We start from the raw sequence: 24733 nt of genomic DNA, 5'->3' as shown, positions 1-24733 counted from the left end.
TTTTCCTTTTATGAATAAACCTTTAGATTTTAGATTCTAAAGGATTGGCAACAGCGTGATTTGTGGGTAAGATCTGATTTGTATATTGACCTGGGTCTGGGGCTTGGTCCTTTGGGATCAGGAGAACCTTTTTCTTTTACTGGGGTATTGGTTTTCATAACCATTTGTCCCCATAACGAGTGGTACTGGTGGTAATACTGGAAAACTGGAGTGTCTAAGGAGATTGCTTGTGAGACTTGCAGTTAGCCAGTGGGGTGAAACTGGAGTCCTCTTAGTCTGGCTGGTTTGGTTTGCCTTAGAGGTGGAAAAAACCCCAGCCTTGGGCTGTAACTGCCCTGTTTGAGCAATTTGTCCTGAGTTGGCACTCTCAGTTGGGTTCCGCCAGAACCGCATTGTCACAGTGGCGTAGTCGGCAGGATCCACAGAACCAGGTCAATTAAGCTTTGGATCAGAACCCCACGTTATCCAAATTTGAATTTTGGGATTGAGAGTTTGGTTGGTTAAAGAGCAGTTGCAATGGGTGAGCAAAGAGCATATGAGGGCCTTGACAAAAAAGCCCTGAAAGATTTGTGTTCAGAAAAGGGGATAAGCTTTAGAAAGAAAGCTACAAATCAAGAACTGAGAAATCTGTTAATGGCCAGTGATCAGAAGGCAGAAGCAATTGAAATGCAAAAGGCAGCAAGTAAACTTCAACTTGAACATGAACAAAGACTGGCAGAAATTCGATTGCAGGAACTAGAAGCTGAGGCAAAAGTGCAAAGATTTCAGCTCCAAGTCAAAAAAGCAAGGGAAGAAAAGCAGAAATTGTATCCTCTTGAAAGTCCGGTTTATAACAATGTTGGTATGTTGTATAACTCTGAGCAGTTGTCTGGGTGTAACCAAATGTACCCCAATTCTGCCACCTTTTATGTAAATGCTTTTACTGTGTGTTCAGTAAAGGGTGACTCCGTAACTGGTGCCAATGCTCTGTATGGGAGTGGTAATGAAAGATTCACAGAGAATGTAAAAGTCAATGGTAAAAGCTGTGTAGGGCAAATTATGGCTTCTAACATCACTCTTGTTAAAGCAGATCTTGTCAAAGAGAAAGATTATTTACCAAATCAGAGTGTAAATGTTGTAGTCCTCTATGAGTTTACTGTCTGTGTGCCTTTAGCCAGAATCCACCTTGAATGAAATGGTGCTAAGCATGAGGTTATAGCTGGTGTAAGGAAGTTATTGCCTAAGGATCTTTTGATTGGGAAAAATGTTAAAGCTTTGTTCAGTCCAGGTAGTCAGTCACAGGACAGGAATAATCTTAAACCTGTGTCCATTGTGGGCAATGATTTGCCTGGGGAGGGTTGCTCCAAAGGTTTGTCTAAGAAGAGCTATTTGTCGGTAAATGAAGTTTCTGAATGTCGGTCTAGTGTCTCAGAAGTGAATCTGGAGTTAAATCAAGAGCAGCAAAATCTTATTGGGCAGGAAAATGTTTCTCTGGAGCAGACTAAAGAGGATAGTCAGGTGGAAGCCCTAACTGAGGAAGGAAAGGGTGGATTTTTAATGGGTGATGCTTTGGTGGCTAGTACAGCTTGTAAAAGTGAATCTGAAAAGGGTAACTGTGGTTTGCTAGCAGTGGCTCAGTGTAGTAAAAAGAGCAGTTTATCTGCTGGGAGTGGCAAGGTGCCTGGTAAGGAAGCTGCCCCACTCTCCCAGTCTTTGTCTGTAATCAGCCCTGTGTGCTGGGACAAAGGAGAGGAAGGCAGGAAAAGTTTGGAGGAGCCTGGGCAGCCTTGTGAGCTAATGGCTTTGTCTAGTCAGCAGTTTGGGAAGGCAGGAATAGTGGAAGATAAATGTCCCTATACCTTACCTGTTTCCTGTGTGGAGAATAGTGACAGTGAAGGAAATGTGCCTGTGTCTGTCAGGGGTATGGACTTGCCTATGGAGGAAGCTACCTCAGTCTCCAAGCAGTTGTCTGTAAACAGCCCTGTGTGCTGGGACAAGGGAAATGAAATCCCGAGCTATGTGTCTGGTAAAAAAGGTGTCTCCAGCTCTTCTTTGTCTGTGGAGCAGACAAAAGGTGCCTTTCGGCCTGTGATGGTTGAGGTTAGTGCAGTTGTCTCAAAGTTGGTTCTGAATTCAACTAAAGCCCAGGAAGGGAATGGTCCTAAGTCTGTGTCTGCTGGGGAGAATGGCACGGTAACTAAGTTGCATACAGTTAGTGTCTTAGCAAAATCCCAGAGACCAGACAATTCTGGTGCTTGTATTTTGCCTATTGCTAGTGTGTGGCTGGTAAAGGGTGTAGCAACACTGTCTAATCAGGGTAATACCCTAGCCGGGGCACACGGAGAGCATGCAGGTGATTTGGTTGTGTTACCTACTAATGGTGTGGAAACTTGTAGCAAGAAGGAAAGGATTCCTAAACTTGTGTGTGGCAAAGGAAAGGGAAATGTTTCTAACCTTTCATCTAGGAAGTCTATGGGTTTGCCTGAAAGGGGATTGTGTAGAAATCTGCCTGATGGGCCAAAGGAGATCCTGGATGTAAGTAAGACCCAGAAAAAGTCTGTTGTTGCTCAGGAAAGTGTTCCTTTAGAGCAAGCCCTAGGTGAAGAGGGTAAGGGCAGAATTTCTGTGAGGGGTGATTTGCTGCTTAAAAAAGCTCCTGGGGAAAGGAATCCTCATGGTAATTTGTGCAAGCAGTTCCCTGCAAATGAAGGGTGTGAGAGTAATTTAATCAAGGAAGTTTCAGTTCCTAACAGCCAGAAATTTTCTGTTGTGAATGAATCCACTGACTTTCCTTTCGAAAGATCCAGTGTGGGTAGCTTTGAAAAGGTCTCAGATGAAGTAAGAGCTGTTAAGAAAGTTAAGCAGCCCTATAACCGAGTGGCTGTGTGTGGCCAGCTTGTTGGGAAGACAATGGTGTTGGAACAGGAATGTCTCCATTCTAATTATTTAAGTGAGCAGTCTGTGCTTCAGGGTCTGAGGACAGATTTGGTTACTGGTGTTTCAAAGCAAAACAGTTTTATGGCTAAATGCTTGAGGATGCAGGGGAGAGCAAGCAAACTCTCACCCTCAGACTCTTTGGATTTGTGTGGTATCTCTTTAAGACAGAGTCCAGCCTTGGAAATGATAACAGTTAAGGATATGAAAACTGGTGGACTGGCTTCTGTCTGTGGTAATGCAAATTACTTGTCTGGCTGGGAGGGGAAGGACTTGCTAATAGCTGTTAGCACAGAGAGCCCACCCCATCAGCCAGTAAATTCTGTTAAGCAAGAAAAATCAGGGTGTAATCCTGCAGGACAAGGAGGAAAGAGAAAACTAAATTTTGCAAAGGAAAGCCACAGGTTAACCCTAAAATGCCCAAACTCCAATGGTATTGAGCCAAAGGTGTGGCATGACAACCATAATTGTAGATGGACACTTGCAATGGATTTGTTGTTAATGCTAATGGTAATTTTGTAACTGATGTGTTGCTATTACCAAGAACTGTAAGAATGTACAATGTTCCTAATCTGTTGGAAAATCCCTTGAACATGTTAAAAGGAATACACAAGAACACACTTTATGTTAAAAGGCCTTGCTATACTAATGTTTCACAGTTGATGCCTGTAAACAGTATTGGAACTTTTCACAGAAGAAAAGACATTCCAAACCTAATGTACTGTATAAAAAGGAAAACTAAGGCACACTACCATATTGCCTTCATGGCTAAATGCCAAGATTCCTGTACTATGAATATCATTAATATCTGCATTTATTTAATGTTAATTGGGTTCCAAACATTTGCCCGAGCTTGTATGGATAAAGTAGCTGTTTTCTTTAGCTCTTGGCAAGGTCACATGAAACATACAGGAACCATGCTGCAAGAGCAGATCCAATCCACTATTGTTCTAACCAAGTTTTACCTTGTTTGTAAAGAGGTTCAATCATGTTGTTGAACACAATTTTGATAAACCATTTCGGTTGTTCTTTAGCCAGCTAAGCCATAGTGCCTAACCCCGATACTAGCCATAGTGAGATAAACCCAAGGATGGGGAGCTCTTGGGATGCAGTCAGGGATGTTTGTGTCGTCCCTTCCTGCATCAATTTTGCGTTGGGGGTGTGACGTTATTGATATAATCTGGGACCATATAGATCATTGTTGCAACCAAGGTCCTGTAGTGGCACGCAAATCTTGTATAAAGGGGGTCAAATGGGGTGTCTAAGACAAGGTTATGGTTTACTGGTTATGATTATGCTGTCTATATGTGTGTATCACTTTTGTAGTTGAAGTTATGAATATTGGCTCTATACTGTCTGTATTTCAAACTTATGCTATGCTGCTGGGTGACATCCCAGACAAACTGGTGTTAGCTCTGCCTAGCCTGCTTGATGGCCCATTAAGGACCATCAGCTATACAATGGACCCATTGAGAGAAGGCAGACACGCCTTGTAACTCAGCAAAGTATGCAGGGACTGGCCCATGTGACTCCAGACTCCATTTTGCTGTAATTTTCCACAGTAAGAACAAAGAGGTGTTCTTACACCTGGAAAAGACTATATAAGGCTGATGCCTCATCTCCATCTTGTCTTCAATCCTGCTTTATACCTCTGGAGGAACTTTGCTACAAGCTGAAGCTTTGAACAAAGGACTGAGGACCCATCCCAGCGGGGGATGTATTCCAGAGACTTGATTTGAACCTGCAGTTTATTCCATCGCTGCTGCAAGCCTGAACCAAGAACTTTGCCATTACTGTATGTAATTGATTCCATTTAACCAATTCTAACTCTCATCTCTATCTTTTTCCTTTTATGAATAAACCTTTAGATTTTAGATTCTAAAGGATTGGCAACAGCGTGATTTGTGGGTAAGATCTGATTTGTATATTGACCTGGGTCTGGGGCTTGGTCCTTTGGGATCAGGAGAACCTTTTTCTTTTACTGGGGTATTGGTTTTCATAACCATTTGTCCCCATAACGAGTGGTACTGGTGGTAATACTGGAAAACTGGAGTGTCTAAGGAGATTGCTTGTGAGACTTGCAGTTAGCCAGTGGGGTGAAACTGGAGTCCTCTTAGTCTGGCTGGTTTGGTTTGCCTTAGAGGTGGAAAAAACCCCAGCCTTGGGCTGTAACTGCCCTATTTGAGCAATTTGTCCTGAGTTGGCACTCTCAGTTGGGTTCCGCCAGAACCGCATTGTCACAGGGTCGGATGGGGGGGAAATGTACTCACCGGGCGGTTCCCTACTGGGTCTTCGGCAGCGGGTCCCTCAGTGCTGCGGAAGACCCGGAGCGCTGCTGAGTGAATCATCCCTGCCGGGGCCTGTCGGGGCCCCATTGAATCGGGCCCTGCACTTCCTAAAGCCGGCCCTGGTTGTAGCCATGTGAGTTGCAGGGTATTAGAGAGACAAGGTGGGTGAGGTAATATCTTTTATTGAACCAACTTGTGTTGGTGAGGGCAGGCCTACACTTAAAATGGTGCACCAACGCTGCTGCATTGCTGTAGCACTTCAGTGAAGAGCTACCTATGCTGACAGGAGGACCTTCTGTCAATGTAGGTACTCCACCTCTGAGAGAGGCAGTAGCTATGTTGCCGTGAGAAGCCTTCCTATCGACCTAGCGCAGTCTGCACCAGGGGCCTAGGTCGGTATAACTGCGTCACTCAGGGGTGTGGATTTTTCACACCTGTGAGTCATGTAGTTATATTAGGGTGACCATATGACGAGGTACTGTGTCCCTGGGCAAACCAAATCCCCGGAAGAGTCCCCGGTTCACGAAACTCATCCCCAAATACCCTTACTTTTAATTTCTCATGTTGGTTATTATGTCTAATGCATCAATGCATTAGAGATAAATATCCAGAATGTTTCTATTATTGTTATTATTACTGTTAGAACATGGATGTCACACCACTATTGCAGTTGCCATAGCTCTGATGCTGACTGAATGATATATGACATAGAACACATGCGAGATTTGGTGCAAAGTGAAAATGGCATTGTCAAAAATGCATAAATGCTGCTTTAACCAGCTTCAAAAGGATTTTCTATATTTACAACGAACTGGAAAGAAACATCTGTATTATGTTCAATAGGCCAGTCAGTATTTTCTGTTTGCAGTGGATGCAGGACATCTATAAAAGAACACGGAGTTATCACTAAACATAAAGCTGCTCTTACAGCAAGTGCTAGTTTCAAGTTCTGTTACTGATTTTTTTTTTCCCACAAAGTTGAACCAATGCAGAGTGAGCGTGACCTAGCAAGAAGGAATATATGCCTATCATACTGTTAGACATAATCACAGTTTCAGGTCAATGGATTGTACTTCCAATTTAAATTAAAAAAATCAGCATTCCAAAATTCTCATGTGCATGGACAAAGTGTGAAGCAAGTGTTGCAAATGTTTTTTGCTCCATGGGCAAATGATGAACTAATTGATGACCAGAAAGACGTTGAATGTGTGTCACTGCCCGCTGATGCATTACTCACAGACATGTAAAATTGCTTCCTGTATTGGTTTGCTATTTTAAGCTTTATGAAGGCAGTTCGTGTGTGCAAATTAAACTTGTGGATTTTGTGAAACTTAAAGGGGAGATGTCTGAACTTACTGCAGCTGAAATAATTAACCTTATTAATAAGTGTGGAATCAAAAATAGGGTTGAAGCATTCTCAGTGGATAAAACAAACACAAACTTTGGCAGCCTATACAGTAATGGAAGAGAAAATTTGCACAAAGTAAAGACAAGCTGAAAAAGGGAAGTGATAGGTCTTGGATGCCCTACTCACATCATGCGCAACTCTGCCCAAACTATAAGGGATATAATCCCAGTAGGCCAGTGTTTCCCCAACCTTTTCCAGTCTCCACTCTTACTTCAGTAAAAAGATTGTGTATCACACCCCGCCATACACTAAACAAAACAATTTTAATGAGAAATTTGAGCTTGTCTTGAGATGCAGAATCATAGGCGCTGACTCCGTGGGTGCTCCAGGGTCTGGGCACCCACATAAAAAGATGGGTGCTCAGCACCCACCAGCAGCTTACCGCCCAGCGGTGGCCCACCAATCAGCACCTCACCCTCCCCACAGTGCCTCCTTGCACTCTGGTGATCAGCTGTTCAGCGGTGTGCTGGAGGTGCTGGGAGGGATGGGGGGAGGAGCGAGGTTGGGTTGCGCTCAGGGGAGAGGGCAGAATGGGGATGTGAAGAGGCGGGGTGGGGGTGGAACAGGGGTGGGGCCTTGGGGAAGGGGTGGAATGGGGACGAGGCCTGGGGCGGAGCCAGGGAGAGCACTCCACGGCACATAAAAAATCAGCACCTGTGTGCAGAGAGTCATTTAATCCTGGCTGGAAATGTTGACAGTGCAACTCAGAGTTCTTGCTCCACCAATCTCAGATGCCACTGTCACTCAGAATGAATCCAAAGACATGTTGCCAAACTTAGTTTTAAAAGAGTGATCCATCCTTAATTTGGCAAGATGCTCTTGAGTCATTATTGTAAGATTCTTAGCACTTCCCATTGCAGGGGAAATCTAGGAATCCCAGACTCGGTCAAAATCTTCTATATAGGTTGAAGGAAAATAGGAGCTGAATTTTTCCAGACTTTTCAAATGATGAGAAATGACATTGACCAAAATACCTCCAATAGGATCTGCCATGTTTTCCAGGGGGGACATCTCTATTGTGCCTTTTGCTACTTTTTTCATATCAGACTTCTAACTTAGATCTAAACCCATGCAGTTTATCCATGCAGCAGAATATATTCTCATTTCTACCTTGCATTTTCCTGTTCAATTCATTGAGGTGGTGGAATGTATCAGTCAGGGAGGCAAAGTCAGTGATTAAGTCCATGTATGTGGATTTCTCCAAAGTTAAGAACATTTTTAACTCCTCTCTCAGCTCATACAAACATGGGAGAAGTTTTCCATGTCTGAAGCTAGAAAACTCAACTCTGTCCTGTTTTCTAGATTCAGACAAGATGTAAATATATTCCACATTAATCCAGAAGGGCATTTGTCCCCCCTCTCATGGGTGATTCAAGTGAAGAAATGTATGAGTCTGCTACTGAGTCTGAATGGGATTTGTGACAAAGTTCCTCCTCTATCTTGGTGGGTCCTGCGTTTATTGGCAGATTTTCTTGCCTCAGAGATTCACCATGTGGGTTCGGGAACAGCCCAGAGACCTTCCCCTCTGGAAGAACCCACAGTCCAGGTCAATTGGGAGGTTTGGGGGGAACCCGGGCCTGCCCTCTACTCCGGGTTTCAGCCCAGAGCCCTGTGGACTGCAGCTGTCTATAGTGCCTCCTGTAACAGCTGCATGACAGCTACAACTCCCTGGGCTACTTCCCCATGGCCTCCTCCAAACACCTTCCTTATTCTCACCACAGGACCTTCCTCATGGTGTCTGATAATGCTTGTGCTCCTCAGTCCTCCAGCAGCACACCCTCTCACTCTCAGCTCCTTGTGCCTCTTGCTCCCAGCTCCTCACACTCACACCACAAACTGAAGTGAGCTCCTTTTTAAAACCCAGATGCCCTGATTAGCCTGCCTTAATTGATTCTAGCAGCTTCTTCTTAATTGGCTCCAGGTGTCCTAATTAGCCTGCCTGCCTTAACTGGTTCTAGCAGGTTCCTGATTACTCTAGTGCAGGCCTTGCTCTGGTCACTCAGGGAACAGAAACCCTGTCTGACCTGGGAATCATAAATCACTCTCCTGTAGCCCTCTGGCCTGGAGGGAGGTAGGGGACTGCTCTTCCTCTTTCTCTGCTACCTGTTTGCTGGCTGCTACACCCACCCACACCCTTGGGTGCTGCTGCTCCAGCTACTGGCCCACTCCCCAGAGAAGAAGAGGGAGAGACCCCAACCATTGCTCCTGCTGCTGGGAATGTCACCACCACCTCCACCTGAGAAGGGTCCTTCCTGCTGGCCACCAGACTGCCGCCCGGAGCTGCTACATTTGCTACTAGGGAGCCGCTGGAACCCTGAGGAGAAGAAGAGGACATCTGCCAGTGGGAGAGCGCGTAGGAATTCTACAGACCACTGTGGAGGGGAACCTCCCGGACTGAGTAACTTTTGAACTGTGCTCTTGTGGTGGGGATCTAGACTGTGTTTGTGGAGACACAGAGGGTGTGGCGTGGAGCCTGCCCCCTGGTCCATCTGTGTCTCCCCCAACCCCCACCACCACCATCATCGTTGCCCCCTCCAGCACTCCCACTGACTACTCACCATCTGCCTTGGGCTCCTGCCTCTGGGACTCAGCTGCTCCCCAAGGCTTGCCACGCCCTGTTGCCACCATTGGGCCTGATACAGCAGCCAGCTTACAAGGACTTCCTTTTTTGTTGCAAGCGCACGTGGGTGCACGTGCCCCCCCTCCTTTGGACTGACCCTCTACCCCCTACAGCAAGCCCCCAGCTTTGCCCCTGCTACCTACCCATTTGCCCCTTGCAGCCTTTTGCCCCTTTCCCTTGCCCCAGCCCCTTGCTAGCTCCAGTCTGTTTGCCTGCCACTCCCTTTCCCTCTACAACCTTTGTCTGTTTGACCCGCCCCAGCCTCTGAAGCTAGCCTCATGGTTCCTCTGCCCCACTCCCAGCCTGATTGTTCCCCTTCCCCTGCGGTCCCCTTGCATTGATTAGCCTCTCCTTTCGTGCGCCCATGTCCCCTCCCTTGCGCTTGTGCCCCTCCCCATTTTAGTTTGACCTTGTCTCACTGCACCCCCCAATGCTGTTATATTCCCCTTCCTTGGTGCGACTAGAGGAGCCGGAAACCCTCCCCGAGTCAGTGACTGACCCCTAGCCTTGATAGCCCCCCCCATCCACCCCCCTCTTTTTTGGCGCCCTCATCCCCTGCCTATAGCCTAGCGGGGAGGAGTGGTCAACCTGCTTCCCCCTTCCCTACCCCCCCTCCAGTGTTTGCTCTCCCCCCATCCTCATTATGGCAGGGGACGAGGAGAGTCAGACCCCTCGGGCAGACCCTGCTGCCCCTCCTCCACCCTGCCCACCATCATCCCCCCTAGCCTCTACCTCAACCGCCGCTGCCGAGCTACCTACTACTGCTGGAGTGCCGGCAGCAGTGGGTAACGAGGTGACCTCCGCTGCTGCCACGTCCCTCGCCCCCTCTGACTCTGGGGGAGTCCCCCCAGCCGGCAGGAAGGGCCAGGGCACGAAGAAGGGTAAAGGCCCCGCTAAAAAAGCCAGGCCCTCCATGGCAGGGGGTGCCCCCACTGCCATGGCCCCGCAAAAAGCCGCGGCGTTCCTCCCTGCTGTTCCCTCCACCAGCTCTATGGGTGTCCTACCCCCAGCTCCCAGGCCATACGCCCAGGTGGCGGCGGCCCCCCCACCTGCCGCTACGTCATCTCCCCCATCCACCGCCTCTGCTACCATCTATAGCGGCCGGGGCCCCTTCCCCACCTTGACCAGGAAGCATGGTGTCCGTTGCCTCCTGGTACCCACCTCGCCCCACGTGGAGACCTACGTGCGGGCGTTGGCGAGGGTGGTGGGGCCCACGGCCATTGTGGCAGCCTCCAAGATGTACGGAAAGGTCGTCTTCTTCCTAGCATTGGAGGCCGCCACCCAGGAGGCAGTGGAGAAGGGCCTGGCGGTGGGGGGCGTGTATGTCCCCCTGGAGCCGCTAGAAGACCTGGGCGCCCGACTGGTCCTGACTTCTGTCCCTCCCTTCCTTCCAAATGCTGCCCTGTTACCCGCCCTCTCTACCCTGGGGAGGCCGATCTCTGTGGTCAGCCCTCTCCCATTGGGCTGCAAAGACCCCGCCCTCCGTCACGTCCTCTCGTTCCGCCGGCAGGTACAGTTACAACTGCCGCCGGCGGCACGTGACGGTGAGGCGCTCGAGGGGTCCTTCTTGGTCCCCTACCAGGGGGCCCGCTACTGGGTACATTATTCAACGGGGGAGGCCCGGTGCTACCTCTGCCGGGTGATGGGACACGTCCGGAGGGACTGCCCTTTGGCCCGGCACGGAGGGACATTCGGGACCCCCGAGCCCTGGCAGGGCACCGGCCCCGTCATCGCCGGCGCCCCTAGCTGCCCGGCGCCTGAAGCCGCCCCTCCTCCTTTCCGGCCCACCAATGCTCCCGCTCAGGCCCAAGGGGTATCTCCCCCAGTGTGCCTAGACGAGCGAGAGGGCCCCGCCTCTGCCGCCTGCGATCTGGCAGGGCCTGTGGAGGAGGGTGAGGTAGGGATATCGCCGGGCATAGAAGAGGGCATGCCCCAGAGAGAATCCTCCCTCCTACATGCTGCCCCACCGTTGCCTCCCCGAGTCCCTAAGCCTTCGCTCTTGCTCCCTGACCCGACTCCTGTTAGCCAGCCCCCTGATGATGCCATGGAGGGCTGGTCCTTAGTACAGGGGAAGCGGGGCAAGCGGAAGGCTCGAGCTCCGCTCCTTCCATCTGATGCGGTAGGCCCCCGGAAGACCAGGAAGGGGGGAACCGATGCTAAGCCTTCCGCTTTGCCCCCGGGTGGGCTTTGTCCACCATTGCCGGCTAGGGAAGACGTGGCAGCATCGGAGGAAATCACTACGCCTCCTCCGGTGTCCCTTCCTATGGAAACCCCTGATGGAGCCCCTCTCGCACCCTTACAATCTGACGCCCCTGCAAGCACCAAGGCGAGCGTCGCTTCGGGTGCAGGAAGGGAGAGCCCTGGGGTGGTGGAAGGTGATCTCCCTTCCATTTATGAGGAGATCGAGGCCCTGGGTCTGACCCCGCTTACCCAGGGGGAGGACGACCCTCTGCAAGCGGGCCTCGATCTGAGCGACCTCGCCTCGGCCTCCCTTTCCCCGTATTCTGTCCCCTTACCCACTGCTTCCACTCCCGCCTCCGAGGAGCCCCTGGACTCTTCCACCATCCCAGCTGCAGATGGCACCCCGCTAGCGGCCGCCGAGCCTCTTGAGGCGACGACCAGTGTCACGCAACTGGGACCCGAGTCGCCAGGGGACTCCCTCATGGCTGAGGGACAGCCGACCTCCTTTCCGGGTGGGGGCCCCATCGTTGATTCTCCACCTATGGATGCCGTGGCCTTACCATCTGCCTTGAAGCACGAGTCCGGCATCGCCGAGGGCCCACCTCCCTCCCTGCAAATCCCTGAGCCCCTTTGTGGGGTGCCACCCCCCGCACCCAGTGGCCTGGCTGCTGAGGCCCCCGATCCCACTATCGCCCCTTCCCCCGTCCCTATTCCTGACTCTGACCCTGCCCCTGTCACCGACCCCGTCCCTGTCCCCTCCACTTCCCATGATGCTATTGCCGCCCCTGGGGCCGTCTCCTTCCATATCCCAGAGGATGACCCCCAAGGGGCGGCCTTTGTTTTTCCCTGTCCCGACCCACCAGGGGCTGCTATTTTCCCTCCGCCGCCCCCCATTGAGCCAGGGTCTGAGGCGGGCCACGTGGCGCCAGCCCATCGGATGCCACGTCGAGGGTCTGCCCCCTGCTTGCCCGTCTCGGTGAGCCACGGGGCTGTGACAGGGGCCCCGCTGGGGGATAGCCATAGATCAATAACCCCACCCCTCCATACGCTGAGAGAGGAGCTACGGGACTTCCTTGAGGACGTCCGTGGCTCCCGCAACAAGGTACAGCTTGCACTCCAGCGATGGGGGGATTTCCATCAGATCCTCCGGGCCGCGAGGGCCCTCATGGGGGAGGGTAAGAGGACCGGGAGGCAGGCCGCCGCGGCCTACCAACGGGTCCGCCTCTTCCGTGACTCCTTAATCGCTTATGCGGTAGGTCACGGATTGTTGCGCAGCCCGACGGAGGCCGTGGGTGTCTCTGCTAGCGAGGATCCCCCCCAGCCCTCCTCATGGCACCGATCATCTTCGCAACATTAAACACCCGGGGCTGTAGGATGGGTCTCCGCAGGAGCCAGGTGCTCTCCTTCCTTCGGGAGGGGGGTACTCTGTGATTTTCCTGCAGGAGACCCATACGGATCCAGCAGCTGAAGCTAGCTGGCGGCTGGAGTGGGGGGACAGGGTCTATTTTAGCCACCTCACAGTTCGTATGGCTGGAGTGGCGACCCTGTTCTCCCCCGACCTACGGCCCGAGGTGCTGGGGATCACCGAGGCTGTGCCGGGCTGCCTGCTGCACCTCCGGGTCCGCATGGAGGGGCTTGTAGTTAATCTCGTCAACATTTACGCCCCAACATTGGACCCGGAGAGGTTGTGTTTTTATCAGCAGGCGTCCGCCTTCCTCGGCACCTTGGATCCTTGCGAGTGCCTGGTCCTGGGCGGGGACTTTAACGCTACCCTTGAGGAACGGGACCGCTCGGGGACCGAGCAGCACCAGGCCGCCGCGGACGTCCTCTGGGAGATCGTCGAATATCACTCCCTGGTGGACGTCTGGTGCGACCACCACCCGGATAACGTTTCCACATTCACTTTTGTCCGGGTGGAGGTCCATCGGTCGTACCACTCCCGGTTGGACCGCATCTATATGTCACGCTTCCACCTTTCCCGGGCCCACTCCTCCAGCGTCCGGCCGGCCCCTTTTTCAGATCACCATCTAGCCACCGTGACAGCCTCTCTCTGCGCGGAGAGGCCGGGGCCGGCCTATTGGCACTTTAATAATAGCTTGTTGGAGGATGTGGGCTTCGTGGCGTCCTTCCGGGAGTTCTGGCTAGCCTGGCGAGGGCAGCGGCGTGCCTTTCCCTTGGCGCGACGGTGGTGGGACCTGGGGAAGGTGTGCGCCCGGCTCTTCTGCCGTGACTACACCCGGGGCGCCAGCCGACGGAGGGATGCGGTGATAGGGCAATTGGAACAGGAGGTCTTAGAGCTGGAGAGGCGTCTGGCCGCCAGCCCCGGTGATTCATCCCTCTGCGGAGCGTGCCGGGAGAAGCGGGAAGAGCTGCGGACCCTCGAGGACCATCAGGCCCGAGGTGCCTTTGTTCGATCCCGCCTGCGCCTCCTTCGGGAGATGGATCACGGTTCACGCTTCTTCTACGCCCTGGAGAAAAAGAGGGGGGCTAAAAAGCACGTCACCTGCCTTCTAGCAGAGGATGGCACCCCCCTCACGGATCCGGCGGAAATGTGCGGGAGGGCCAGGGCCTTCTACGCAGGCCTTTTCTCCCCAGATCCGACCGATCCTAACGCTTGCAGAATGCTCTGGGATGAACTCCCAATGCTCAGCGCGGGCGACCGAGACCGGCTGGAGCTGCCTCTCACTCTGGCCGAGTTCTCGGAAGCCCTCCACCGCATGCCCACCAATAAATCTCCGGGCATGGACGGGCTGACCGTGGAGTTCTACCGCGTGTTTTGGGATGTCCTCGGCCCGGACCTTGTCACCGTCTGGGCCGAGTCCTTGCAGGGCGGGGTCCTCCCTCTTTCGTGCAGGCGAGCCATGCTGACCTGATTGCCGAAGAAGGGGGACCTCCGCGATTTACGGAATTGGCGTCCCATCTCGCTCCTCAGCACGGACTATAATGGCCATCTCGCTGCAGCTAGGGTCCGTGTTGGCAGACAGTGATCCACCCAGACCAGACCTACACCATCCCGGGCCACACCATCTTCGACAACTTGTATCTGGTCCGGGACCTCTTGGAACTCGGGTGCAGGGATGGTCTGTCGTTTGCCCTCCTGTCCCTGGATCAGGAGAAGGCGTTCGACAGGGTGGACCACGGGTATCTCCTGGGCACTCTGCAAGTGTTTGGCTTCGGGCTCCAGTTTGTGGGTTTTCTCCAGGTGCTGTACCCCTCCGCAGAGTGTTTGGTCAGGCTCAACTGGACCCTGACCGAACCGGTCAGCTTCGGGCGACGAGTACATCAAGGGTGCCCCCTCTCGGGCCAGCTGTATGCTCTGGCGATCGAGCCCTTCCTCTGTCTCCTCCGTAGGAGGTTGGCAGGGTTGGTGCTGTGGGAGCCGGAGCTGCGGCTGGTCCTGTCGGCGTACGCTGACGACGTGCTTCTCATGGTCCAGGACCCGGGCGACTTGGTGCGGGTGGAGGCTTGCCAGACCATCTATTCGGCGGCCTCCTCTGCCCGGGTTAACTGGGTCAAGAGCTCTGGCCTGGTGGTCGGAGACGGGTGGCCGGCGAGCTCCCTCCCACCCGCGCTTCAGGCCATCCGGTGGAGCACGGGTCCGCTGCTCTATCTCGGCGTTTACCTTTCTGCCACGCATCCGTCTCCACCGGAGAACTGGCTAGGTTTAGAGGGCAGAGTGTCGGAGCAGCTCCAGAAATGGACAGGACTACTCCGGTGTCTCTCCCTTCGAGGGAGAGCACTGGTGCTCAATCAACTAGTCCTGTCCATGCTCTGGTACCGGCTCAACACCCTGGTCCCAGCCCCGGGCTTCCTGACCACCCTCCGGACGTTGATTCTGGAGTTCTTTTGGTCAGGACTGCACTGGGTCTCTGCGGGGGTTCTCCATCTACCCCTGGAGGAGGGAGGGCAGGGCCTGGAGTGTCTGCACGCTCAGGTCCACATCTTCCGCCTCCAGGCCCTGCAGAGGCTCCTTTATGGTGCAGGTAGTCCGGCATGGAGCGTATTGGCGCACGCCTTCCTGCACCGCTTCCGAGGGCTCCGATATGACCGGCAGCTCCTTTGTCTCCATCCAAGAGGTCTTCCGCGAGGCCTCTCCGAGCTGCCGGTCTTCTACCAGGACCTCCTCCGGACCTGGAAACTGTTTTCAGGACCAGGTCCGTGGCGGCCACCGTGGGGACAGATCTCCTCACGGAGCCCCTGCTACACAACCCCCAGCTCCTTGTGCAGGTGGTGGAGTCCCCCATGGTACACCAGAGGTTGGTCCTAGCAGAAGTCACCAAAGTCGGAGACCTCCTGGACTACGACCGGGGAGACTGGCTGGATCCCCTGACGCTCGCTCAGCGCATGGGGCTCTCCAGACCTCGTACTCCCCAGCGCGTACTTCAGGAGGTGAGGGCCGCTTTGCCCCCCGCTGCTCGGGACTATCTCGACCGGGTCCTGCGAGAGGGCACGTCCCGCCCACCCTCCACTCCGAGCCCTCCAGACTTTTTCATCGGGCCCCTGCCCCGTGGACCCAACCAGCCCCCTCCCCGTCCATTCGCCATGAGCCAGCTGCACCATCTGCAGCCGGTTCAGTTCCAGACCGCGCCAAGGAAACATCTATACATGCTCGTGCTCCATGTTCTTCATGTCCTCACCCTTGCGTCCCGCCCCGATACAAAGTGACAGGACCTTCTGCCACCTCTGGAGGGTGAGGAGCCCCGGTGGGCCAGCCTTTATTCTGCTCTGATCCCGAAGCCCACCGGGGACATCAGTTGGCGTCTCCTTCACGGAGCAGTGAGCACGGGCATGTACTTGGCGCGGTTTACCCCTATCCCAGACACCTGCCCCTTTTGCGGCGTGAGGGAGACCCTGGCGCATGTTTACCTGGAGTGCGCCAGGCTACAGCCCCTATTCCGGCTCCTCACGGATATTTTGTTAAGGTTTTGGTTGCACTTTTCCCCCTCACCTTTTTATTTATGCACTCCCTATCCGTCGCCCCACAAAGTCGTGGGACCTCCTGGTCAACCTCCTTCTGGCCCTAGCAAAACTGGCCATCTATAAAACCAGAGTGAGGAGGTTGGCCGATGGAGTTTCCTGTGACTGTGGGGCGTATTTCAGATCCTCCGTTCTTTCACGTATCCGGGCAGAGTTCCTCTGGGCTGCGTCCACTGGCTCCCTTGACGCCTTCGAGGAGCATTGGGCGCTGTCCGGGGTTCTCTGCTCGGTGTCCCTGTCTGGTTCGCTTCATTTGACCCTTTGACCTCACTCCTGTCCCTGTTTTTTTATTAGTTGTCCCCCATAATTTTTTGGTCTCCAGGTCCTGTGGACCCCCCATTTAGGCTGGGGGGGATCCTTTAACAGTGGGCGGGCTTCGCCCGCCCACTTCCTGTATCCCAATAGGTCTAGTCACTCAGGGAACAGAAAACTACTCATCCAGTGACCAGTATATTTGCCCTCTACCAGACTCCTGTACCCCACTGGTCTGGGTCTGTCACAGATTATAGGATAAGGTTTCCTGAGATGGCCAGGGACTAGACTTGATGACATAGACCTATGTTCTCTGTTCCTATGTACTGCCTCCAAACTAACAACCTGGCCCTTTAGGTCAAACTACAAAGGCTCATGTGTCTAGAACTAGACATGCCAAATTCACTCCTTGCTGATGACCAGTCATCATACAAACATCAAGCTTGTTATCAACAAAAATTGCTCCAATAATTTTAAAGATATGGAAGCTTATTTTTGAAGTGATCTCAAAAGGTGTTTAACTACAGAATGTTGAAATGCCTCTTTCAGTCCCTTTAAATTGATGAAGGTTTAAATGCTTGTAAGTTTTCACCACAGGTGTCTGAGTTTACAAATGATGAGGTATCTTGGTAGGAAGTTAATCAGTATTGCATATACGTGTACCATCTGCCACAGCTACTCAGATATACAGATAAAAGGTATTACACCAGTTGAGAAATGGTTTAACACAGTTCACAGTCTACCTATGTGAGAGCTTCAAACACTCATGACACCATCATATGAAAACTATTTTTTCGCAATCCACAGCCCAGTTTTCAGTGGGGACAATTTTTATACAGGATCTCAACTTTCACAACTGAACCATCTTTATTATAGCACAATTATACAAACCATAGTTTTTCCCTGACCTGGTATAGGTGAAAGGACCATCAACCTCGAGTGGTTCCATCACCTCTCCCTCCCCTCTTGCAGAGCCAGTGGTACCGTGCCTTCTGATTCCCTTGCCAGCAGTTCTGTCCCGAGCCCCGCAGAGCACTTACCCTTCTTCAGCATCAGCGCTCTCTCCAGATACTCATCCTCCGTCACCGCCTTCCCATCAATCTCAAGGTCAGGGGTGAAGTCCCGCACGGTCCAGATGAAGTTTGGGAAGAAGCTGATGTACTCTGTGTCGAGAGCAGAATCCTCCTCCTCCCCCTTATCAGCTTTCACCTTTATGTGCTCAGAGAGCTCAGACACAAAGCTGAACAGGCAGCTAAGGAATCCAGACAGGTTCAAGTGGGATGGCTAGAGACAGAGGCCAGGAGTAAAGCAGTATGGCCAGTCCCAGCCGTGCATGGAGTGTGTGTTGCACCCTGTGCTTTGGAAGGCCTCCCATGAAGCCAGGGCAAGTCTGTCATTCCCTGTGCACCAATGACCACCCCTTCCTCTCGCAGACTGGGCACCAGTGGCAGCTGCAACACACACACACTCCCCTTCCCCCCCTACTACCTGGGCCCTGTGGTGGCATATACAAACCCCACACTGCATCCAGGCCAGGTCAGGAAGGCATTAATGATCTTTTCTGAAGACACAAGATGACCCACCCCTAAAGACATAGAGGGAGCTGGGAAATCTCACGACCATCTAGTGAGACAAGGGGCTTCCTGAGGGAAGGGAAAGCTCCGTCACAGAGTGTTTGACTATTCAGAGAGTGGGAGAGACTGATTAGGACTCCCTGATGGAACATTAATCCCAACTATGAACTAGGAGTGAAATCCTGGCCCCTTTGACATGAGTGGGAGTTTTGACATTGACGTCACTGGGGCCAGGATTTCCCCTAGATGTTTCTTCACCCCTGGAGCTCACCCCTGCCCATACCCAACTCGGACACGGATACGCAGTTTATTGCTTGACTTGTTTGCTTTGAATAAAGAGGGGTATTTCCAGCATCACCTAGACTTCTTTTTGACCTTAGCTGTGGCCAGTAGACACCCCACTGCTGTGTACCCTGAACAGCAGGTCTCCAACACTCCTCTGCTGGGGTCAGTGCCTCACAACTGTCCTGGATCTGGTTAGTGATGGAAGAGAGGACTCTGAGACTGAGCCAGGAAATGGATCCCAGCTTCTCCCCTTATTTCACTGGGTCCCACCAGCCAGTTTTCAATATTTATATTACATAGAAATAAATCTGCCCCCAAAGGGCAATATCCCATCACAGCCCCAATACAAATAACTGTCCAGCAGGTCTTCAAAACAGTCTTGATGTGGGCAAGTCATTTAACATCTTCCTTTCTGTGATGGGCTTTGCAAACACCACACTGAGAAACACAGAGTTAAAGGGCTAATGCGGGCTCAGGTGGTTCTGCACCATCACACCTGTGAGGGATATCAGGATTGGAGGGAGAGCTGAAGAGAAAGAACTAGGGAGCAGAGCAAACCTCAGTTCTTGGAGAGAGGCTGTCTGACTGAAGCTGGAGCTGTCAAGATGACCTCTGCCTGATGAGGGAAGGGAGGCCAGATGCTGATTCTTCTAGAAAGAGAACAACTCCCCTCTATTGCCTGTGAACTCAGTTTAGGGCCACAGCCTGACAGGAAGAGAGCCTTGGACCCAACTTTGGAAAGATGTGTTTGTGTTAATTCCCCTTGTTTCTGTTCACTGGCTGCCCTGGAAGGATGCCATCATGGAATGATGTCAGATTGGAGGGAGGTCACAAGTGGGGATCCATAGGGATTCGTTCTGGCTCCAGTTTTGTTTAACATCTTTATTAATGAATTGGATGTAGGTATAGAGAGCATACTGATCAAATTTGAAGATGACACAAACTAGAGGGGGGTTGACAACACCATGGAGGATAGAGCTAAAATACAGAGGGATCTTGATAAACTGGAGAACTGGGCTATAGTCAACAAAATGAAATTCAGCAAAGACAAATGGACGGTGCTACACTTAGGGAAGAAAAACCAAATGCACAAATACAGAGTGGAGGATAACTGGCTTGGCAGCAGCACTCTTGAGAAGGATCTAGGAGTTGTGGTGGATCACAACCTCAACCTGAGTCAGCCATATGATGCTGTTGCAAAAAGAAGAAACACAATTTTAGGTTGCATTAACAGAGACCCAGCATGCAAGTCAGGGGAGGTGACAGTACCAGTCTACTTGGCACTGGTGAGGCCTCAGCTGGAGTAGTGTGTCCAATTTTGGTCACTGCTGTATAAAAAGGCTGTAGAGAAACTGGAAAGGATCCAGAGGCAAGCGACAAAGATGATCGAAGGGATGGAATGCAAACCATCTGAACAAAGGCTGAAGGAACTGTGTTTAGTTGGAAAAGAGGAGATTAAAGGATGACATGATCACCACCTTTAAGTATTTGAAAGGCTGTGTGGTGGAAAAATGACCATGCATTGTGTTTAGTTCAGATCAGCCTGAGGCCACTTTATTGCAAGCCTGCATGCAGGGGTGACAGCCAGAAAAACTGCCACCCCAAGCACGGCACACTGAATGCTTATATAGCTTAAACCCACAAACGGTTACATGTAATACATCAAAACAGGTTTCCTTATAAGGGAGAATAGCAAAACAAGCTTTTCCTGTTATTCACGGGTGTACTTCTAGCAAGCTTTCCTGTTATTCACAAGTGTTCCTTTTGTGGTTTAACAGCCTTTCTAACACTACTGATGTGGTTACATTTTTCTAGCTAAGGCAGTTACTTAAATGGTTGCTTAAAATTTCCACTGCTCAACATTTTCCACTCCCCATGGCCACTTTTGTCTCATGGCCATTTATTCAGCTATTTAGGCCAAAGCTTAGGCTTGGTCAATTTTTCCTCTACAGCTGCTATAAGAAAGATGGAGAAAAGTTGCTCTGTCTTGCAACAGAGGGCAGGACAAGAAGCAATGGGTTCAAACTACAACACAGCAGATTTAGATTAAATCTCAGGAAAAGCTTGCTAACTCTAAAGAACGGTAGGACAATGGAGCAGACTGCCTGGGGAGGTTGTGGAAGCTCCTTCACTGGATGCTTTCAAAAGAAGGCTGGACCCATCTGTCCTGGATGGTTTAAGTCAACAAATCCTGCATCTTGGCAGGAGGTTAGACTAGATGACCACTGAAGTCCCTTCTAACTTTATGGTTGAATTATTCTAAGGGGAGAGTTTAAAGTGACCTGACCGGAGGGGCATATCACAGGAAGAGGCAGCCCATCAGAGGGACTGTTGGCAGATGCCTGATGAGGAGAGAATGCTACGCCATGCCCAGCCACAAGAAGGTGAGAGAACCACTGCGCCGTGCCTGGAGGTACTCAGAGTCAACCCTGTCACATCCCCTTAGAAAATTAAAAACATATTCTGATTATTTCTGTTTGCAATTCAGACCTCTGTGGTTCCATGTCATGTTGCACTGATAAATGTTTTAAAAAGTATATAACTACAGGATACAAAGGTTCATCACATGATCTATCCTCCACCAGTCAATCAAATATCCCTCAGTGACCCCCTCCCTCCTATCTTGTAACCTCCCTCAACCTATTCTTATCCCCCTTTACACTCTTTTCCTCAACCTCTCACTCCCATTAGGTTTCTTCTCTTCCCAGTGAAAGCATGCTCTGGTCTTTCCCATCTTAACAAAGGCCACCTTCGATCCCACATTGCCCTCATTCCCAATCTCTCATCATCTCCAAACACATCAATGGCACCGTTTGTGCCTGCTGTCTAGAATTCCTTTCCACCAGTTCCATTCTAGATCCCTCCTCTCTCCTTTCTACCCCCTGTTCTCCATTGAAATCCCTCTCACCATAGGCACCGACTTCCCCTTTAGCTGAGGGGTACTCAACATCCCCCCTCCACCCCTGGACCTGTCCCCAGTCTACACCTTCCTCCAAGCCTCTGACCCACCCCCATTCCACTCCTTCCCCCAAGTCCCTGCCCCAGCTTCATCTCATCCTGCTCCTGCCCCACCTATTCCCAGCTTCCTCCCCCAAGCACGACCCGTCCCTGCTCCTCCCCCTCCCTCCTAGAGCATCCTGGAGATGCTGGGAGGGAGGTGGGAGGAGTTGGTTAGCAGGGCCGCCGGTGGCCGAGAGGCGCTGTGTGAGTGGGGGCAGAAGGGGGAGCTTGGCTGCCGGTGGGTGCTGAGCACCTGCTAATTTCCCCCTGTTGGTGCTCCAGCCCCGGAGCACCCACGGATTCAGTGCCTATGACTCTCATTAAGGCTATGTCTACACATAAACCACTACAGCAGCACTGCTATAGCACTTCAGTGAAGACACTACCTACGCAAACAGGAGGCCTTCTCCTGTCGACCTAGCGCATTCTACACTGGGGATTAGGTTGGTTTAACTGTGTCGCTCAGGGGTGTAGATTTTTCACACAATTATACTTGCCTAATTTCCTAGTGGAGACCAGGCCTAAGATTTCTAGTGATCCCTTCAGGGCCTCTGCTACACCCTCATCCTCCTCAACCTATCAGCTGCCTTCAATACTATAAACCATATGCTTCTTGAAATCTTGTCTTTTCTCCGCTTTCATGACTCTTGCCAGCGCTACACAAAATGTTGCACTGGTTTAACTAAATGCACGTTTTTAAACTAGTTTAGTTAAACTAGTGAAAGTAGACACTCAAATTGATTTAAACTTATACAAGACAGTTTTAAATCAATATAGGAGTGTCCACGCAGGAGTTTGCCCTGGTTTATATAAATTGTTTTAAGCCATTTTTAATTAAATTAACGGAACTTCTGAGTGTAGACCAGGCCTCTGTCCTCTCACATGTCTCTTCCTACATCTCTATCATACTTTCAAGTTTTGTTCAGTGAATCCACCTCATCATTCCTCTAGTTTTTGGTGGGGGTTGCAGGCCCCATCCTTGCCCCTCTTCTCCCTCTACATCCTATCTCTGGGTGATCTTTTCTGAACACATGACTTTAGCTATCATCTTTATGCTGGTGATTCATAGGTTCGCTGCTGTGCTTCAGACCCATCTCCCTCTGTCTCAACTAAAATCTCAGCCTGTCTCTCTGACCTCTAGTGTGGATATCCAGTCTCAACTCAAACTCAGCAGTCAGAGCAGAACACTCAGTCTTTCCTTCCAGGCCCTCCCCTCTCTCCTCATTCTCTGTTACTGTGGACAATAGCACCATATTCCCAGTCATTCAGGTCTATATAACCTGTGCCTTATCTTTCACTCAGTCCTCTCTAGACTCATATATCCAGGCCATGTTAAAATCTTGCTGCTATGTCCTACATAACATTTCTAATATCTGGCCTCTCCTCCAAATCCAAACCAACAAAACTCATCCAGGTCCTTAGGTTCTCATTCACATCTCCCACTCTTGGAGGGTCAAAGAAGAACATTGATGAGTTTGCTGCCCAGCACACTGCCCCTTCCTCTGAAACAGGATGATCTTCTCATCCACTGTTAGTGCATGTGGGCGTCCTGGTGCCAGCTGGGGCTCTGCGCTCTCTGCGGTGTCTGCTTCCCCTTCATCTCCTGCTTCCCTGTATTTTGCTCACTCCTAAGTTCTTCCTGACCCTCAACAAAATTACCAAGTGAAACAAACAAACAAAAACAATAAAACAAGACTGCGGCAGTAATTTAAAAACATCTCTACCAGAAATAAATGTGTGGACATGTTTTAAAAGTGGAGAGAGATGGACTGAGCTGGATTTCAAGAGGAAGCAAATCTCATGCCTTTCACCATGGCAAACACTTGATTGCCTGCAGACTTCAGCCATGACAGTGGAACCCTTGAACACTGGGTGGTATGTGAGCACAGGCGCCCATCAGATGGAGGCTCCAGGATGGGGTCTCAGATAGAGTCCGGGCCAGACCCATTCAAAGGTTAACAAACCATTAAAACTCATTTACATTGAATCCACCACTTAACAGGCAGCCAGTGCAAAGCACACAAAGGGGGCTGAATATGATCCTAACAGTTCCATGAGAAACTGTGCTGTGCATGTGAACTAGCTGCAAGCGGTGGATCAGCCTTGCTGATAACCTCTCTGATGGGCTACACTAACCCTGCACCAGTAAGGAAGGGGTTAAGCAGCTGCTTTGTGCTCGAGTGGTCCTGCCTGCCACACTAGCCTGTCTGCTTCATCAGCAAACTCCTCAAGGCTCTCCAGGCGGACTCCAGCCCTGAGCTCCTCAGAGATGTTTCTCTGCAATGCCCGGCCCCTAGCACGGTGTGTTCACAGAAGATATTGAGTTTTCTGCTCTGTTAAAGAGTCAGTATATCACAGCTTGTTAATTTAACAGGGGTGAATACACCCTTCCCTTCAAACACAGCACTGCATTGGTGTAAAGTAAAAGTAGAACAAATTTGTTAACAGAAGAGCTGGTTTAAGTGATACCAAGTAAAAAAAGAAAGGTAGAGATGGCTGTGACACCCTATACCCATAAAAACAACAAGGAGTCTGGTGCCACATCCGAAGAAGTGAGGTTTTTACTCACGAAAGCTTATGCCCAAATAAATCTGTTAGTCTTTAAGGTGCCACCAGACTCCTTGTTTTTTTTGTAGATACAGACTAACACGGCTACCCCCTGATACCCTATACCCATGTTCACCACTTTTATATGGTTAGGACATACTTTGTACAAAATATGCCTTGTGAGGGATCATTTGAAAACTCATCACTGTCCTATTAAGGTGTGTGTAGAGTCATGAGATTTTACTGTATGATTGTTACTGAAATATGTTGTAATTCTGGGTAACAACCACAAGTCAATTTCTCAGAGACAAAGACATACTAGCATGCCAGCAAAGTGCTAAAGAGCCATTACCCGCTTAATTGGACATTCAACAATGGGTGAAGGGGTGTAAGCAAGAAATTTACAACTCGTCCAAAGGACAGTTTGGAGCTCACATACACAATGGAACTAACTGCTCTCATGACCCCACAAGGATTTTTCCAGCACAAGGGGTTGGAGAATAAGAAGAGGGGGAAATGTCTCTAGCTGCCTCTTCTCACCTCTTCACCTCCCACCTCTCTACTCAGGACATCAATAAATACCTAAGGACTCTCAACTGAGGGAGGGATCCCAGGCTGAAAGAAAATTCAGTGTGTGAACTGAGAACTATGAACTGCCTGCAGCATCTGGTGGGGTGAGAAAAATGTT

The 24733-nt window shown here is 51.0% G+C and overlaps 1 protein-coding gene across 1 annotated transcript in view; it reads right to left on the bottom strand.

The window, feature by feature from the left end:
- LOC101944632 (guanylate-binding protein 1-like) overlaps positions 1–24733 on the bottom strand; it is a 163315-nt gene that overhangs the window by 64873 nt on the left and 73709 nt on the right. The window contains exon 5 of the mRNA XM_065574580.1: positions 17680–17879. Within this exon, the coding sequence (XP_065430652.1) occupies positions 17680–17879 (200 nt within the window). The remainder of the gene's footprint in view (positions 1–17679; positions 17880–24733) is intronic.

The sequence above is a fragment of the Chrysemys picta genome, chromosome 20 (assembly GCF_011386835.1).
Source record: "Chrysemys picta bellii isolate R12L10 chromosome 20, ASM1138683v2, whole genome shotgun sequence".
Lineage (NCBI taxonomy): Eukaryota > Metazoa > Chordata > Testudines > Emydidae > Chrysemys > Chrysemys picta.
Note: the sequence above shows the minus strand (reverse complement) of the source record. Positions and strands in the feature narration are given on the sequence as shown.